Raw genomic sequence first — 19,629 nt, 5'->3', positions numbered from 1 at the left:
TGAAACATATAGATGATGGTGGGGCCCATGAAGATATCATGGGCATTTCCATCCCCCACCTCTTTCCCGTGGTGTGGCCTATATGAGTTTTGGATCTGCCTAGTTTTTGGCTCACCTCCTACCATATGGTAGCTTGCGAAACTGATGGATGGAGTGGATGTCATAGAGACATCGTGGTGGGTCCCTGAAGGTTTCAGCTGTGGGTGTTTCCATCTACCACACTTGATTTTTGTTTCTACCTTGTGTGTGCGTGTTTTTTTTTTTTTTTTGGGTCCTATAGTGAGTTGGTGAAACTGATGGATGTAGTGGATGTCACAAGGACATAGGGGTGTGTACCATGGAGCTTCGGGTTACAGGGACTGTATGTCACACGCAGCATGTCTAGATGACATGGTATATGACATTTAACCCTGGATTAGCTAGGTAGGTGAGTTAAGGGGAAGTTAATAATGAGCTTTTTAGTCATTTAAAAAAATATTATACTTTATACATTTATTTGAAAAACTTTAGAAGTAGTCGGGTTTTTTGTACATGCACTAAACGATGAGTGGTCATATGAAAAAATCCCTTTGTATTGCAGAAGAGGGGAGGTTTGGGACTTTGGAGTCTCATGATATGATGGTTCTTGGAGAGATTGGATGGTTTTTGGGGAGTGAATTCGGGAAAAAATAATAAAAATTTTTGATGCCTTTTCACTGATTGATGGATAAGTCAGAATGAGCTTCAGCTAACATTCCAGGCATTTGACAGCATGGCACGTAGGTGCGAGATCCAATCCATCCATCAGACAATTTACACGTTTTCCCAAAAACATGTCATGTCTGCTCAGCATCCGTGCCCCAATATTGGAAATAGGTGGTTGGAGTCGGAAACTTCAGCCAAGTTTTCCGGGGCCGTACATTTGTTTTGCAAACTGTGGCCCACCTGACCAGTGGATCAACCCGATTCGTAGGCTAGGGCATTAAATATTAGTGGTGCCTTTCCGATATGTGGATTGGATCTCAGACCCATCTTGCCACGCTGGCACGTGTGGCACGCAAAAGAGCTTTATTCCACGCGTGTATGCTTGGCCATGCTCTAGTTGAAATAAGCATCCACAAATAAATGTGTGATCCTTAGAGCTGAGGATATGCGCAGTTCTAATTTACTATACTCGGCTTTTCACCGACATTTCAGGGATGATAGGGAACCATTGCCGAAGCTATTTTACGTGGGTATTTTGCCGCGTACACAATATGAAGATGACCAGGAAAAAATTGGGCCGGTTTTCAGGTGGGCCACCCCCACATACCTAAGAATGGACGGTCCAAGAACACTTGCGTAGGTCCAGATAAAATGTGGATATTGCCTGCCTCATGAGTGTGGTGGCCCGATTTCTGGGCCGGGTCATCTTCAAAGTGGTCTCTCATTCGCATGGCAGGTTGGCGCATGCATTCGGGCTATTATGTGTAAAGGCGGTCGTGCGTGGGACTCTACACATTTCTCTGTTGGCTTGATCGAAATTTTCTTTTGTCAGGTGGAAGTCTTGGCAGATGTTCTTTTGGATAAAACGAATATTCAAATAAGGTGAGAGAGACGTACCTAACGAATGACGCAACTTGATGTCTGGACCTGGACCTGGACCTGTTTCTTCGACCAATGGTCTTCACGTGTGTTCTAATGAATTCGATGGTTAGGAACGTTTTATCATTGGATTTCTTTCGTGCTGGCCCCACCAAATTTCTCCCAACTTATAAATTGGTTGCATGTTGGAGCACCCTCCAATCTTGAGGCCCTTTTTTATCTAATGAAATTAGTGGTGTGGCTGCGTGGGGTTCGTAACTCATTGAGAAGGTTTCAAGTCTATGGTCCAACCGGCGAAGGACTTTCACCCTGTTTTAAGTGCATGTGACATCTAATAAACCTTCCAATAGGTTGGCTCCACCATAAGGTTCACCTCTTCAAAAAGATCAGCCCAACACCATAAAAAGCATTGTCTAGTCATTGATAAATAACAAAATACTAGTGCGGCCAACACTTGATGAATGGATAATGGCTAATTTTTTTTGGCACAAGGTCATCCCAATGGATGGTGGAGCCATTCTCTATTGAATAGGTGGATTGCGTATGCACTTCATAGGTTTTATCCAGTGGGTGGACTATACTTGTGGGCCAACCTGTTGCACTTGAGACCTATTTATTTATATTTCACCTATTTGAATGTTATTATCTTCCAACTTGGGAAACTTTCGTTACCACCCACCCCGGTCAGCTCGCAAGATTCTACGGTCTGGACCACCAACCGTGGCCCCCACTCACGGTCACCCCAGGATATCATGTGCGCACACCTGCAGTTAGTATCTCACATCAAGTTCAACTGGTAAATTGTTCCACCTGTGAGGACCTGCCAATGGAGCACCTTGGATGAAAAAAGCAAGTGCAGGGAAGTCAAATTAAAATCCATGCTCCCAACAGCCGGTGGGATGGATCATAAACCAAAATCTGTACTGATTTGATTGCTTGACTAGTCAAATGGTGGTGGACAATTCTCATAGGGCTGAGATGAAAAATAGGTGAGGGTCCAAGTCCAGGAAACGAGAGATCAAGATTGTCCAACGGACATGATTCATGTATGATGACCTACCTACATCAGGGGTCCCACGATTTGGACAGTTTAATTTTGAGATAGTTTTTATGCCAAGTATTTAACCTATGAGTATGCCCAAAAATAATCAAGTTGTGCCAAAGTGTCAAATACCTTGCCTTGTTAGAAAGAAACCATTCCAAAAATCTGCTCTGGCCAAGAGGGATGGGAACTAAGGCAGGGTAATCCAACAACACTCTTGGTTTAGAGACTAGACTCGCTTTCGAAAATATTAAAGGAGTTTGTATTTTTCTATCAATGTCTATCAAGAAAAACAACTGCCAAAAATAAATGCCACGGTGTTTTAAGAGAGATTATCTTAGGGACCGTGCGTATGAAAACCACAGCATGATCATTCACATCACCTATCTTGTCCATCCATTAGTTCTAATCTAGTCTTCTTTCATTACTCGCAAAAACCACAGCAATCACATGGTTCTAAACATCCGTGACTGGATCTATCTTGTTCATCACTCTTCTTTGCAAGCCCCTCATCAGACAAGACGGATGGATTGTATCATCCAATCAGTGTGATTTTTTCATGGCTGCCTCTGAAGAGCTCTCATGGACAGTCCAAACTGCTGATATGGATGGAAATGAGTCCAAATGCAACTATACGCATGGTAAGGTTCCAATGCACAACCCACTAGATCATTACTCTTCTCAAGTAAAATGCCATACGTGCTTAAGATCGATAGTTAAAAAAATGTCCTCCTTGCATGAATCAACATGGGTGTTTCCATGACCGAAAAGCCTCGATCCAAGAACACATTCTTCTTACCTTATGAAGGTCCAGATTTTTTTAGGGCAAGTGGGTGGCCCACCTATGATCATGGTCCACATTGGACGGGATGGGTCCTTCGTGGACTGCACATAACTTCAATTTAACCCCAATCAGGCCTGCAAAATGGATGGTAAGACCATCTTTACTAGTGCTGTCAGGGTGAATGCTTTCAATTGTGCCATTATGAGTATCCAATCTTGATTTTCTATGGATCATGTGCAATCTGATTGCTATCCACTGGTCATTGTCGATCATAGGTGGCCCACTTAAGGTCCACATACGATTTTGCACCATAATAAGACAAGAAGAATTTGTAGTGGATCATACCTCTGTAAGAATTCCGTGTCAATCTTTTGCAATTGGATCTCCAAAAGTGACAGCCCCATTAAACAACCTGCTCAATCAATTACAGGTTTGGCAATTAAATCCCATCTACGTATGACCATGCGATTGGAGAAATGAAAACAAACCTCCGCTGATTGGGCCACCCAAGCAAAGGACCCGAACAAATCAAGGCCTCTGGGGGCATTTCGGTTAGAACCAATTTTTCCCTTAAATGGACCGATCAGCACACACACTACAGCTTTTCCACAAGCAGTTATGGTGCATCACAATCCTCCCACACATGTTGTGCCATAAAAGCCGTTACATAAAGGCAACGGTGGTGGCAATTGTTACACATTATGGGATCGTAATGGCCATAACAGCCGTTATGGAAAACAAAAACAAAAACAAAAAAAAAAAAAGAAAAAAAGACATGGACCCGCCGTTAACGGCACGTTACGTCACTTATAAAGACCGTAACAGCCCTATTATGGTCTGTTACGGGGTAGATACAGGTTTTTTCGTTTAATTTTTTTTTTTCTATAATAAAAAAAAGGAGACTATCATTACAGGGGCCGTAACAGCCGTTATGACCCATATCGTAAAGGTAATGGTGGTGGCCGTTACGGCAATCATTTCCGTTACAGAACATGCTCCTACAGGTTCTCCCGAAGAAAGATATAAACAAGCAAAGAGTCATCAAGAGGGTTTGTCAAATCCCGTAATTATAGTAACCCCATTACTGATTTACTGTCTATGAGAGATGTTTATTATCAAAATGAGCAATTGTACCTACTCCATTGATATCCTATTCATCGTACATCAATAAAAGAGTTATGAATAAAGGTTCTTCAAGACTCCTGGCCGTGTACGCAAAAGGGTTTTATAACAGGAAAACATTACACAAGGAAACAGGCAGCCACGGGCAGTTAGCAGGCACATGTGAATGCCTAGGGTCTGTTTGGATGTACCCCAGAATGAGAATGGAAATGAATGTGCATCCCTGCCCATGAACATCCTGCAGGAATGGAGACATTTGACACATCCCGCAAAATGTGGATGGCGAGATGAGCTAGATGTTCCTGTCTATAAATGTGCCCCAACATGAGAATAGGATGAAAACCATGTTAGTAGGATAGACAACAAACTTACCATAAATAAATTGTTCTACATTTATTATATCTTTCCTGAATTAGGGGTCAATGCTTAATGTTAGGAGATGCTAGATGTTGTAATTAGGGGATATGCTGTAATTAGGAGATATTATGCTGTAATTAGGGGATATAGATACTGTAATTAGGAGGAGATATTATGCTGTAATTAGGAGATACTGTAATTAAGGAATATATTGTAATTAGCGAAAATGATTTCTATATAAGAAAAGGACCACTCGATTGAGCAAATCTGACATGGTATCAGAGCTACTCTCTGCAACCATGTCTTTGGTCCAATTTTCGTGGTTATAGGCTCTGGTTTTCTGGTTTCTTGGGTGCGGGTTCTGGTTTGCAGTTTTTTTAGTGCATTTCGAGAGATTCTAGTTATGACTAACAACTCCAACTCAGAAGTCTTTCAAACTCGGTTTACGGGGAAGAATTATGTTGCTTGTGAGTTTCAATTTCAACTTTTTGTCATGAGAAAGGAGTTGTGGGATCATGTTGATGGGAGTGATCCAGCACCTACCGATCCTATAACGTTGGTTCAATGGAAGGTGAAAGATGCTCGCGTGATGACTTGGATTATTGGGTCTATTGATCCACTGCTTATACTCAATTTAAGACCGCACAAGACGGCTAAATCGATGTGGGAGTACTTGAAAAAGGTCTATCATCACGACGTGTCGACCGAGTCCCTCTCTGCTGTTCAAGCAGTCCATGAAGTTAGCAAAAGAGACCAGTTTTTAATAAAACTAACGCCAGAATTCGAGTATGTTCGCTCAACCTGATGCACAGGGATCCTTCACCATCTCTTGACGTGTGTTTTAGAGCACTTCTTCGAGAGGAACGTCTTCTTACTCAATCTTCGCTTCCGCAAGAGAATGTTGTCGCATACGCTGCTCAAGGCAAAGGGAGGGTTGGAAACATGCGCACAGTTCAGTGCTACAGTTGCAAAGATTATGGGCATATTGCTGCCCATTGTGCTAAAAAGTTTTGCAGCTACTGTAAACAGAAGAGGCACATCATTAAAGAATGCCCAACACGTCCTCAAAACCGACCCGTGAATGCTTATCATGCTACTGCTACTGGCCACACTTCGGATGGGGTAACTGGCACTCAAAATCTCGCTCCAGTGTCATCTTCCACTGCTGCTACACCTGCCCTTACTCCAGAAATGGTGCAGCAAATGATTGTATCGGCATTTTCCGCTTTAGGGCTGCAAGGTAAGGGTACTATACATACTATACCTTCTCAATCTTGGCTTGTTGACTCCGCTGCATCCAACCACATGACCAGTTCTCCTGATATGATTAGTAATGTTTGTAAGTACATTGGTTCTTCTAATATTCAAGTTGCTAATGGCCATCGTTTACCGATTATTGGGGTTGGTGATATCGCATCATCACTTACTAATATTTTTGTATCACCTGGGCTTTCTACGAGTCTTATCTCAGTTGGATAATTACTGAATGACAATTATAATGTTCAGTTTTCTCGTGATGGTTGTCATGTGCAGGATCCGGTGTCGGGGAGGACACTAGCAAAGAGGCCTAAAGTTAGGAGACTATTTCCATTATACTTTTTCCATTCCTAGTATCATTTATTTGGCTTGTACTACTGTCTCCAATAATTACGAAGTATGGCACAAACGTTTAGGTCATCCAAACAATGTTGTTTTATCTCATTTGCTGAATTCCGGTTCGCTGGGGAAAAAAATTATTCTTTGCCTCATGCTTTGTCTTTTGATTGTTCTACGTATAAAATCGAAAAAAGTAAAATTCTTCCCTTCCTTTCTTCCGGGAGTAGGGCAAAGAATTGCTTTGACCTTGTTCATAGTGATGTATGAGGCATTACTCCTATCATTTCTCATGTTCATTATAAATATTTTGTGACATTCATAGATGACCATAGGCGGCATACTTGGGTATATTTTCTGCGCTATAAGTCTGAAGTCTTTGCTGTTTTCAAATCGTTTCTAGCATATGTTGAGAATCAATTTACCACTAACATTAAGACTTTACGATCTGATTCTGGTGAAGAATATATGTCTCATGAATTTCTTGAGTTGCTTCGTCACTAACGAATTTTTTTTTCTCACCGCTCGTGTCCTTATACGCTTCAACAGAATAGCGTGGCTGAGCGAAAAAATCGACATTTGTTAGATATTGTTAGGACCTTGTTACTTGCATTTTCTGTTCCTCCTAAATTTTGGGTTGAAGCTTTAGATACAACAGTATATTTGATTAATAAGTTGCCTTCTAAAGTGCTAAATTTCGACTCTCAATACTATCGTATGCATAAACAGCACCCTAGCTTTCTTGACTTACACACTTTTGGCTGTGTCTGTTTTGTGCATCTACCTCCGCATCAACGTCACAAACTCTCTGCGCAATCTATGAAATGTGTCTTTATGGGATATAACTTATCTCAAAAAGGATTTGTGCTATGATGCTTCTTCCAATAAATTTCATACATCTCGTAAGGTTGTTTTCTTTGAGCATCAATATTTCTTTCCTAGTTCTATTACATCATCTCCTGCAGTTTCTGTTCTTCCTCACTTTGATGATTTGATGGGCCCTCCTGAATGCTTCAAGCCTGGTTTTGTGTATGAACGTCGTCGACCAACTCTACCCCTTCCTGAGTCTGATGTGCCACCTGATCCCATTTTGCATCCTCCTCGACAATCTGGCCGTACTTCTCATCAACCGAATAGGTATGGTTTCCCTCATACCTCCTTCATGGCTACCTTATCAACTGTGTCGATTCCTAATTCTTACTCACAGGCTGATAAACATAAATGTTGGAGAAAGGCTATGCAGGAAGAACTTCAAGCTCTTCAAGAAAATCAGACTTGGGACATGGTCCCTTATCCTTCTCATGTCAAGCGAATTGGGTGTAAGTGGATTTTTCTGTGAAATTTCAGCCTGATGGGTCTGTGGACCGTTATAAGGCTAGTTTGGTTGCCCTTGGTAACCGCCAAGAGTATGGGGTTGACTATGAGGAGACTTTTGCTTCTGTCGCTAAAATGACCACTGTGCGTACTATTATTGCCATTGCAGCCTCTCAAGGATGGTCCCTTTGCCAAATGGATGTGAAGAACGCATTTCTTCACGGTGATTTACAGGAAGATGTTTACATGACACCTCCTCCTGGCCTCTGCTCATTGTCGACGTCGAATGTATGTAAGCTGAAGCGCTCTCTGTATGGTTTGAAACAGGCTACCTTACTTCGATTTTCTTTCATCCAAAGTCGGTATGATTCTTTGTTGTTTCTTCGTACGACTTCTGTTGGTATCGTTCTTTTTCTAGTTTATGTCGACGACATTATCATCACTGGGACTGATTTTGCCTTCATTGATCAACTCAAGCAGCATCTTTATGATTCATTCCATATGAAGGATCTTGGTCCTCTCCGGTATTTCCTCGATTTGGAAGTTCAGTCTGATTCCTCTAAGGTTTTCCTGCATCAGCATAAATACACAGAGGACTTGATTTCCTTGTCTAGTTTGCAGGACTCCTCTTCAGTGGATACCCCTTTGCAAGTGAATGTCAAGTATCGACGTGAGGAGAGGGATCTCCTTCCTGATCCAATGGTGTTTCGACAGTTGGTAGTCTCAATTATCTCATTATTACACAGCCTGACATCTCCTTTGTTGTCCAACAAGTCAGTCAATTTATGCAGTCTCCTCGCCACCATCTTGTCGCGGTCCGCCAAATTATTCGATATCTCCGGGGTTCCTCTCACCGCGGCTTGTTCTTCTCTACTGGTACTCCTCTTCGCCTTGTGGCTTTTAGTGATGCTGACTAGGCAGGATGTCTTGATACTCGCCGGTCTGTCATCGGGTGGTGTATGTTTCTTGGTGATTCACTTATCTCTTGGAAGAGTAAGAAACAGGATCGTGTTTCCAAATCTTCGACCGAGTCCGAGTACCGTGCCATGTCAGCAGCCTACTCGGAGATTATGTGGCTCCGTGGCTTACTTGCTGAAATAGGTTTTCCTCAGTCTACTCCCACTCCTCTTCATGCTGATAATACGAGTGCTATTCAAATCGCTATCAATCCCGTCTATCACGAGCGTACCAAACATATCGAGGTGGACTGCCATTTTATTCGGGAAGCTGTTAATACTCGGGTTATCTCTCTTCCACATGTCTCAAGCGACCTTCAGATATCAGACGTCTTCACTAAAGCTATGACACGACTACGTCATCAGTTTCTTGTTGGCATATTGATGCTTCTTTTTTTTTCTTTTTTTTTTTCAACTTATTATAATATATGAATTTCCACTCCCAACCATTGCAACAGATGCATAATAGTCCATTACAATTCATGGTTTTCAGTATGCAACCCCCACACACACAAACCGAACACCTTAGAAGACATCAGGGTGGAAATGGCCTGGAATGGAACAACATCAATTTGAGGGGGGATGTTAGTAGGATAGACAACAAACTTACCATAAATAAATTGTTCTACATTTATTTAGGAAACAAATCTATCAAACCTACCATATATTGTTGTATAGTTATTTAGGAAACAGATCTGTAAATACCTTTCCTGAATTAGGAGTCAATGCTTAATGTTAGGAGATGCTAGATGCTGTAATTAGGGGATATGCTGTAATTAGGAGATATTATGCTGTAATTAGGGGATACTGTAATTAAGGGATATATTGTAATCAGGGAAAATGATTTCTATATAAGAAAAGGACCACTCGATTGAGGGTCATTGAGCAAATCTAACAAACCAGTCCGGTCAGTCATTATTCCATCCTCATCCTGGTTGTTGGAGTCATGCCCTTCACTTTTGGTGCGCATCCCATGCAGATCATTAGGTTGTGATTATACCATAGTTCTAAAACTCGCAGATCCTTGGGTTGTGATTATACCATAGTTCTAAAACTCGCAGATCCTTGGGTTGTGATTATACCGTAGTTCTAAAACTCGCTGACTCGAGTCAAAACTTGGGCGAGTCACTGTGAAACTAGCTGGGGAATCTGACCCAGTAAAGATGTGGCTTGAGTCGTCAAGACGACTTGACAACTTGGTCAACTCGAAACGAATCACTCACTTGAATCAACAGACTTTTTATTATAAAAAATGCAGATCGTATGATTCAAACTCATGACCTCAACTAAGCTAGCAATTAGCATTTACCACCTGACCAAAGACTGCTGCATTTTAAGTTGCATATTTTTATATTCATATTAGTTTGGAATGTTTTATTATTAGTGTAATTAAATTCCTAGTTATTAAATATTGAGTCTAGTTGAATCAAGCCTTTGAGTCAACCCGAACCCAATTGGCTATCGAGTTAGAGCTTTTGGGTTTTAAGTTGCATATTTTTATAGTGTAATTAGATTCCTAGTTATTAAATATCGAGTCTAGTTGAATTGAGCCTTCGAGTCAACCCGAACCCAACTGGCTTTCAAGTAGAGTTTTTGAGTTTTTAAGTAGCATATTTTTATATTCATATTAGTTTGAAGTGTTTATTATTAGTGTAATTAAATTCCTCGTTATTAAATATCGAGTCCAATTGAATCAAGCCTTCGAGTCAACCCGAACCCAACTGGCTATCAAGTTGAGTTTTTGAGTTTTAAGTAGCATATTTATATTCATATTAGTTTGAAGAGTTTATTATTATTGTGATTAAATTCCTAGTTATTAAATATCGAGTCTAGTTGAATTGAGCCTTCGAGTCAACCCGAACCCAACTGGCTATTGAGTCGAGTTTTTGAGTTTCTAAACTATGGTTTGTACTCCTGCACATTCAACAAATGCATGACGGAAATCCAAATGAAATAAAAATTCCATCCGAATCCATTGATAGGACAATTTAATAACCTTCCAGTTCATGAATTTAGAAACAGGTCCTCAAGAGTGCCTACAACAAAGTTAAATTCAGACACAGAATGAGCCATTTATAGGAATCCTCGACCTCAATAAGAATAACATCCTTGGGTTCTGAGTTCATACAGCTGGTGCTGGTCGTTTGGCAATGTAGACCGTTGATCTGATTGGATGGATCACCAAACCATGGGCCTCGGTTTTATGAACTCAGGAGCCAAGAGCCAAGGACATCATCGATATCCGCTGGCCAAGGGACCATATGGTTCCTCCTACATGCATATCATTTTCCTTATGAGGGAGAGGAGTAAGAGGAAAATTTTGAATAATTTTATAAATTACCTATATAATTTGCATACACTGTACACTGCCCCTTCTGCAGCTGGAGAAGATATAAATATACAGGTACATGCACCCTAACTCAATGCGAGCTCTTCCTGCTGTTCAGAAAGCTGTATTTCTCGGTGAGGATTGAGGATCTGTTTGATGTCTTCTGCATTTAGCGTCTCATATTCAAGCAGCGCATTCGCCAGGGCATGTAATGCATTTTCGTGCTGAAAGAAAAAGAATGTCAAACCAGGGTCACAGATAACACAATTTAAAGGTAGAAAATAGAAAGCACTGTAGAGCAGATGCTTGTGGAATTCATAATACATCAATCTACCTATGGACATCTTAAAAAGAACACTTCATGCCTCATGGACAACAAGTATTGAAAATAATTGAGAGGGGTTTCATAGCCCTCAATGACCATAATGGATATGTACACGGGGTCCACTATTTTAGCAGACAATATGGGGGTCATAATCCTTGAGGATTATTATTACTGAGAACTACTACTAAAGCAGGGTGCTACAACGAGGGAAATCAACTGAGATAACAAAGTCCCATGCAACAATGGCATGCTAGGATGTCATTTTTGAGTTGGATTATAGCTAAAAATTCTAATTTCAATTATGACATCCACTAAACCGAGAAGTGTCCCATTAAAAAACATTTCTCACAGATATTGAGTGGAACTTTGTGAATACTCCAATACCCAACAGTTATAAGCAGTGCCTAAGCTTCAAATATAGATCATAAATAAACAAATGGAATTATACAATGGCAAGAAATTACGATATGCGTACTCTCTCATGATCTCATCTCTACTATGCATAACGAGATCAGTGAGAGGCAAATTGATGCAGGACAATTAACCACTTGCTTTAAAAGCTCGAACTATCAAAGTATGGCGAATTAATCTCTTTACCTCATAGCCCAGGCCCCACATCTCATAGGTTAGGACCTCGGCCGAACCCCCCTCGTAGGCTCGTGGGCCCCAAATCACATGGGCCACCCACCCCGAGTGTGTTCCCGCGTCTCACGGGCTACCCCACTCGAGCCCGGTGTGAAATGCCCCTGCATTAATAACCCCCAGTGAGGAGTCTCGAACACGAGACCTCCCCCGTAGGCCCCAAATCACATGGGTCACCCACCCCGAGTGTGTCCCCGCATCCCACGGGCTACCCCACTCGAGCCCGGTGTGGAAATGCCCCTGCATTACAAATAATATCTGCAATCCATCATTATTATCATCTAAGCCTTATCCTAACTAATTGGGGTCGGCTGCATGAATCCTGTTCCACCAGTTGTGTCAGGATTAGTTATTGAAAACGGATAAACCGTGCAATATCAAATGATATTACGATGAATTCCAGGAAACTGAAAGGCATTTATGTAATTTAAGGAGAAGCTCTATGGTGAGGCTATTCCATGACTCTTCCCCACTGAAGGAATCCTACTTTCTAACTACTTCCCCCTCCCCTTGCTCCATTGCAAACCATCTCTCTCGAGCCAGTTTTACTAGTGGGATGTAATTTGAAATTTTTGTATATGCTGAGGGATATTAAAATTACATCTATAAAGTTTTAATATGTGCCATCTAGTCATGGAGGATTGTCTCAGAGACGAACCTTCTTTAGTAGGCCTTTAACACGATCATAAGCTTCTCTTAGCAGTCTCATCACCTGAAGTATTTCAAAGACATTTATCACTGGTCACAACTAAATCATATCTAGTATCTTTGAAAACAAAATAAAAATAAAGATTCATAAGACATACTTCCGCATCAATGCGTGACTGCATCTCTGTACCAGGGCGCTCTTTGATATATACTGGCCCAATGGCATCACTCATCCCACATGTTGACACCTGGCATAGAAAACGTACACCAGAAAATTCTAAGAAATTGATGGTGAACAAGAATATTGGTCTTTCAAATGAACCCAGAGGCAATACCATGTATTGAGCAAGCTCCGTAGCTTGATGAAGATCGCTACTTGCACCAGTTGTAACATGCTCCTGACCAAAGACAAGTTCTTCAGCAACCCTCCCTCCCATACAAACATCAAGACGTGCTAATAACTGCTTCTTGCTGACCGATGTTTCATCATTAGAAGGAAGCTGGGTAACCATCCCCAGAGCAGATCCCCTTGGCATTATAGTTGCCTTGTGAATAGGATGTGCGCCATCAGTATTGAATGCAACAATGGCATGACCACTCTCATGATATGCAGTGAGCTGAAAAAACAAAGAATACCACCGTTACCCGATAACATAATGCCTTGTGAATTCTGCAAAGGGGTCAAACAAAGCAACCAAAGATATAGTTTTCATACCAAAGTACAAGACAACACTAGCAATACTGTAACAAAAAAGGAGTGGATAACATGCTGACCTTCTTTGACTCTTCTGATATGAACATTGTTTTCCGCTCCGTACCCATAATTATCCTGTCTTTCGCAAACTCCAACTGTGCAGCAGTTAGCTTCTCGACACCTTCTACTGCAGCCTTAATGGCTGCAATGTTTACCAAGTTTGCCAGATCTAACCAAAAAAAAAAAAAAAAGATGCAGGTTCCATTATTTATTTCAAAACATTTTTCACAGCTAGGAATCCATATTCTGTCGTCAAACAGGAGAAAAGAAACCATTGATTTTGTGAATGCACTAAATACTCTTCGCTCAGAATAGAGTAAGAAAGTACACCTGCCCCATTGAAGCCAGGAGTACCACGTGCAATTGCTTTGACATCTATATCATCTTCCAAAGGCTTGTCCTGCAAATAAAGCTCCAAAATCTCTTGCCGGCCTCGCACATCAGGATTTGGGACAACAATCTATAACAAGATTTTGTTAAAGTTTTGTGCATCTCAACAACAGAAGCATATCTAAGAGAACAGAAACCTCCAATAAAAAAGCACACAAACATGGTGTGAACACATCCACTTATGAGTGCATATTGTGTGTTATGATATGCACATGCATACCAACCCACGTGTGCATGTGACCAATTATAGAAGGGATGACCATTTAGACCTTGTATAATATGAGCATACTGATAGATCAAGAAGCAAATATGACTAAAACATGCATATATTTATTTGCATAGAAATGGTCACCAGTACTATGGCAAATTTCTTCAAAGTACAAAGAATCTGGAACTTCCATTTCCAGAATCTGGTAGCAGATAGTATACAAAGAACTCAAAAAAGGGTAGTAGAAAGAAACTTACATGCCTGTCAAATCTACCAGGCCTTGTCAAAGCAGGATCCAGAATATCCGGCAAGTTTGTTGCAGCCATCAATATTATGCCCTAAATAAGAGAATGTTAAATGGGTGAACAAATAAATATAGGAATCAAACAAAGTACTTAGTTTGCAAAGATGTACCTCATTCTGCTCAAACCCATCCATTTCAACAAGCAGCTGATGTAATGTCTTCTTTGTATGACCTTCCCATTGCTTTCGAGTGGATCCCACAGCATCTATTTCATCAATGAAAATGATGCAAGGTGCCTAGGGACATTTATATACCAAAGTTACAGCGAATACAGATTTACTATGGATTAAGCAGTTGCTTTAATAACAAGAACAGATAGGAATACAATCAAGAAATGACTGCAGATAAAAGGATCAATAGAAAACTTGTAAGTATTAAACGTGTAGAATGGGAACTGTTAACCTGATTTCTGAGGAAGATAACAATTTTAGGGGGAAAAAAAAAGGTACAACCATTTGGCATTCGCAAATGGGCTATCTTGAGAGTTCATCCTGATGCATGCAGAAAAAATCATTTAGGATAGATTAAGTGCCCTTCTACTCCACATCATTCTTATCAGGTAACTTCATCCTTATGTGAATTCGGCAACTGTATATTGATCTCAATTGCTGAAGAGCATTCTCTTTTTTACCCATTCACTGTATAGGAAACAAGACCTTTAACTTCATTCAAGATTAATAAGAACTATTACGCAATACCAAATCCAAGTTTCTTATATGCTCTCAGCAAAGGATGCATCCTTGTAGAAGATTTTCAAATCTTTGAACTTGTAACCTCAAGATCCTTCCTCGGGAATGTCAAGCCTTTGCTTTTTGACAGCAAGTTTCTTCCTATCTTCAAGAAATACTAAGAAAAAATTGGTTTCCAGCATTTTCTTTGGTAACTGAGACAACATTTTGTTACCATGTCAATTGAGGCTTGATTTAAGATGCCCAGCCGGTGGCCAATTGACATTCAGAAATCAATCGCACATTGTGAAATTGATCCTCATTGCTCATTCTCCACAATCTTTTACGTTTTGCCTTTTCGTTCCAAAATGTGGGAATCAAGAAGAACACTCATTACCTACACCTGAGACCTTCATAAACATCAGCAAAAGTCAAAGACAATCGCATGGTGGATGTGCATTTTAGCAAACTCACATTGTGAAGGTTAAAATTCTTGGCATATCCAAAAATCACCAGCAGCCACAACATTTGGTAGGAAACATTCAGACTTTTCGGCACCGCTCAATTCTTTTGCATCATGCTGATTCCATAACTATACACAATCCATTATAAGTTTACAAGTAGACAAAACAGTCTGTACTCATACAAGCATAAGACAGTTCACATGAATTTCAAAATGGTTAGATATATTTTTTGCTAAATTGAATTATTGGACAGAGTGCAGCAGTCACACGGGGGGGAATATCCAACCTTTTTTTTAGCAGCTTGAAATAAAGACCGTACACGCCGAGCACCAACTCCAACAAACCTGCCATACAAAAGTGAAAATGATAAGCTAACCAAAACTTTCCTCAGTTACAAACTCAACCAAAATGTCCCAAAGTGTCAATGCCATACTGCATGCACTAAACCATGAAAGACAGGAGATTCAAGATTGATGGTCTCCTCTAGGGACGAATGTACTCGGATTTTGCAGATTTCAAAAAAGTGCCGACTGAGACAGTTTTAGAGTTATATGTGAGCTCCTACACCAGAATGTTTGCCATTTTGAAATTTCATCGTAGTCATGTAAGCCTTATCACAATTAATTAGGGCTGGCATAACTAAAAGAGAACAAACATAAAAGCAAATCATGAGATGATTCTAAGAACTATAATTGTTGGCTGACTTTTGTCTAATCAGAAATAGCAACAGTTTCTGACTGAAACTCCCTACAAATTTAGTAACATCAGATGCCTTCTTTCCAGAAGGTTGTTAAGATCAAATGGCCTCTAGAAAAGTAATCACATTGCAAAACCTGAACTGAATGCAACCTGAACTCCCTACAAACACAAAGTGAAGCGAACAATCAGGAGAATCATTCCTCTTCCTTGCTTTCATAAAAGTGGGCAAAAGGTAATGATTCACACTATCTAAATGTTGACTTCCACAAGAGCATAACTTCCACACACCCAGGGAGCACAGAGAATTCGGAAGATGTAGGTGCTTATGAGAGTTTGCTGGTGAGTGTGTTGACTTGAAAAAGGAACGTAAGATATTCCATTCAGGAGACAGGTAGGGGAAGATCCAATGGATGAGGAGGGAGACATCTTCAGCATTTTTGTAGCAGGTTTTCACTGATTGTCAGAGGCTATTGATGCATCACCTCTGTTCTAGGATTTTGGGGAACTACCAGGACTGTGATCCCTAGAAATAGGGATACAGGAGGATAGGGGAGGTTCGACTTTATGTGATTCAAATACAAGGTTGAAGCAAATAATGTTACTGAAGTGTTGAATGGAAGAAAGGAAGGTCGAAATTGACTGCAAACCTTGAAAAATATGGATAAAATAGAAGTTCAAGGGAGGGGACTGAAGAGCCAGGTGAAGAAGACACCTGGGCCCACTCCTAGATCGTCGGTGAGCCTTGAAGCCTGTAAGTAAGCTGTAGCATCTCGCAAAGGGAACTTGAATATGGCTCAGAAGGTTAAGTTGAAGGCCTGAAATAAGAGTTAGAAGGAATGTTGACCGTGGTCATCAAGGAGTTTCTCCTTCACTTGCTTTAATTGGACTTCATCATCTTTCACACACACAAAAAAAAAAAAAAAAAAATTGCCTTGCTCGCTGGTTTGATCAGCATGACTTCAGATTTACTTGTTAACTGGTTTATTTTTGGGATCACTTAATCAGTAGGAATTTGCGCAGATTTCCTAGCATGGTATCCTCAGATTCAGGAACGTTTCTCTCAAAAAAGGAAAAAAAACGTTCGCCAACTTAAAGAAGATGACGACGCGGTTGTTCCCCCTTCTGACAAGTTCACCAATTTTGTCTCCCAGTTGCTTCTGGGGTTGCTACTCCTTGATCAGCTGCATTCTGTAGCTTTTGTATGTTTTGACCTTCGGCTCCCCTATCTTAATAAAGTATCTTATTTTCTGATTACAAAAGGCTTGTTTCATTCATTATCCTTGGGTTCAATAATCTGGTTTTGGCTACTCCTTTTATCCTAATTAAAATTCTTTTATTCAAATTAAAGACGCATGTAATTGCAGAACACCACTTACGCCTCTAACAGTTACATTATGAGGCATATCACTGTTAAAACACGCACGCACACACGCACGCACGAACATACAAGGCAATTAAAAACTGCAAGGCAGCGAACATACAAGGCAATTAAAAACTGCAAGGCAGCGAACATACATTTCCTCAAATTCAGAACCTGCTCGATAGAAGAATGGCACCCCAGCTTCTCCAGCAATAGCCTGCAGTGATCCAGCTTCAGCCATAGAAACAAAATAAAGGCAGCATATAAATTGACAAAAAAAAAATGGCAGGCTAGATGAAAAGAGACATGTTTATATAGAAGTCAATAGACCACAAGTTTCAATCAGTGGTAAATGACTTCAGAATCAGATCTCAGACACTCAAATCGTGCATATGTGCACAGCTGATGCCATTCACATTCTTCTTTTTTTATTGGCACCACTCATGCATTAACCAAGAAAACATAAATATTAGTGGGACACTGTAATCTCACTATGAGCAACAGGAAAGAGGTGGAAGAATTGTTTATCTATATTAGACATATTTCCGAAGTAGAAACTCCAAATGTAATCCTCCACAGAGATTTGTAGGAGTTCCTTAGCATTTGCAATGTTTTAAATAGCTTACGCTATGTAGCATGTAGCTTACGCTATGTAGTGTAGCTTAGCCTTAATGCTACATAGCTCATGAAAATAGCGTAAGTCATCTGTAGCCTACACTACATGCTACATAGCTCACACGACAAGTTATTTTTCACTGCAACATTAAAATCCATTAATATTTTCAATGATTTGTTATGTTGTTTTTTTTTTCAATAAAATTTAGTTAATCTTTTTAATGCTTTTAATAAAATAATATTTTAATGCTTTTAATAAAATAATACGAGTAACAATATTAAATTAGTTTCGTTGCTCTTTCTACACATTTCTACTTAATCATTGTCATTTCCTATTACTTTAGGTTGCACTTGGTTGCACCAAATATCATGAAATTTTGTTAAATTTCATTATTAATCAGTGTAATTTGGTGCATAATACCATGAATTGGTGCAACTAGAGCTGTACACAAGTCGAACCAAGTCAAGCTTGGCACAGCTCGGCTCCGCTCGGCCAGTAGCTAACCCTAGCTCAAACTCAGCTTGGCTCAATCCTCAAGCCCGACTGGCCAGCTCGGCTCGGTTCGGTCAGCAACTCAGGCCAGTTTGAGCTGAGTTTGAGCCTGTGCAACATTTTCTCAAACACAGAATGCATCTTCAATTTCTCACATAATGCAAAACATTAACAGCACTTAACGAACAACATCAAAATCAAGATATGATAGCAGTCTTATAATGTAAGGTTTTTTTTTTTTTTTTGTAGTGATTTGTTTCATATCGATTCCTTCCTCGCCACCAACCGATCTCACAGAGAATGTAATCACCCGAAACAACACGTCGTTGAATCATTTCATCAAACACTCGGCGAGCAGCATCAATATCAAAATAACCAAGTCACCGAGCCGATTCAAACCGAGTCGATTCGAGTTGAGGTTCGAGCCGAGTCGAGTCGAGCTCGAGCAAGCTCGAACTGGGCTTGAAATTTTTTTGTGCTTCAAAAACCAGCTCGACTCGGTCCGAATTCAATTTCGAACGAGCTGACTGAGCTAACTCAACTCGTGTACATCTCTAGGTGCAACTAAGCACAATCTTGATTAAAAATCTAGAAGTAGTGTGTAGCTTATGCTACATGCTATGTAGCTTACACCTCAAACTTCAGAGGGGTGCATACAATGCTACACACTATTCGCTAAATTTTTTTTTTTATTTTTTTTTAAGGGTGAAATTTTATTAAAAAGAACCAAAAGGAAACAAAAAAAGAGAAAAACAAGCACACCCAATGGAATGGAAAAAACCAAAAACCAAAAAGCAAAAATATAGAAAAAAAAAATAGGGAAAACCTAGGAACTAAAATACAACATCCAGCGCCTACGCTGTAACAACCCACAGGCCACCCTATGGAGCCCAATCCCACAAATACTGAAGAACCCCGCTGAAAACCCCCGCCTCCTCTCCTCTTGTTGCAGAACCAGCGATCATTCCTTTCTGCCCATATAGCCCACAGAATCGCTAA

General features: G+C 40.4%; 1 protein-coding gene across 5 annotated transcripts in view; it reads right to left on the bottom strand.

Annotated features, from left to right (window-relative positions):
* Positions 1–3,258: 3,258 nt before the first annotated feature.
* The window catches only part of LOC131245130 (ATP-dependent zinc metalloprotease FTSH 11, chloroplastic/mitochondrial), a 34,496-nt gene continuing 18,125 nt past the window's right edge, over positions 3,259–19,629 (bottom strand). Inside the window, exons 8-19 of one of the 5 annotated variants that reach the window (XR_009170793.1) lie at positions 17,678–17,739; positions 15,750–15,807; positions 14,442–14,567; positions 14,285–14,365; positions 13,760–13,889; positions 13,450–13,598; positions 13,011–13,292; positions 12,834–12,923; positions 12,686–12,739; positions 11,073–11,284; positions 3,735–3,801; positions 3,259–3,523 (exon numbers count right to left, since the gene is read on the bottom strand). Coding sequence is in view for 1 of the 5 variants with exons in the window: in XM_058244369.1 (XP_058100352.1) it covers positions 11,147–11,284; positions 12,686–12,739; positions 12,834–12,923; positions 13,011–13,292; positions 13,450–13,598; positions 13,760–13,889; positions 14,285–14,365; positions 14,442–14,567; positions 15,750–15,807; positions 17,678–17,739 (1,170 nt within the window). In the remaining 4 variants the exon portion in view is untranslated. Of the gene's footprint in view, positions 3,802–4,456; positions 4,818–10,680; positions 11,003–11,038; positions 11,285–12,685; positions 12,740–12,833; positions 12,924–13,010; positions 13,293–13,449; positions 13,599–13,759; positions 13,890–14,284; positions 14,366–14,441; positions 14,568–15,749; positions 15,808–17,677; positions 17,740–19,629 lie in introns of those variants that run through there. The other 4 variants (XR_009170792.1, XR_009170791.1, XR_009170790.1 and 1 more) reach the window with 4 other exon arrangements.

This window comes from Magnolia sinica, chromosome 5 (assembly GCF_029962835.1).
Source record: "Magnolia sinica isolate HGM2019 chromosome 5, MsV1, whole genome shotgun sequence".
Classification (NCBI taxonomy): Eukaryota; Viridiplantae; Streptophyta; class Magnoliopsida; order Magnoliales; family Magnoliaceae; genus Magnolia; species Magnolia sinica.
Note: the sequence above shows the minus strand (reverse complement) of the source record. Positions and strands in the feature narration are given on the sequence as shown.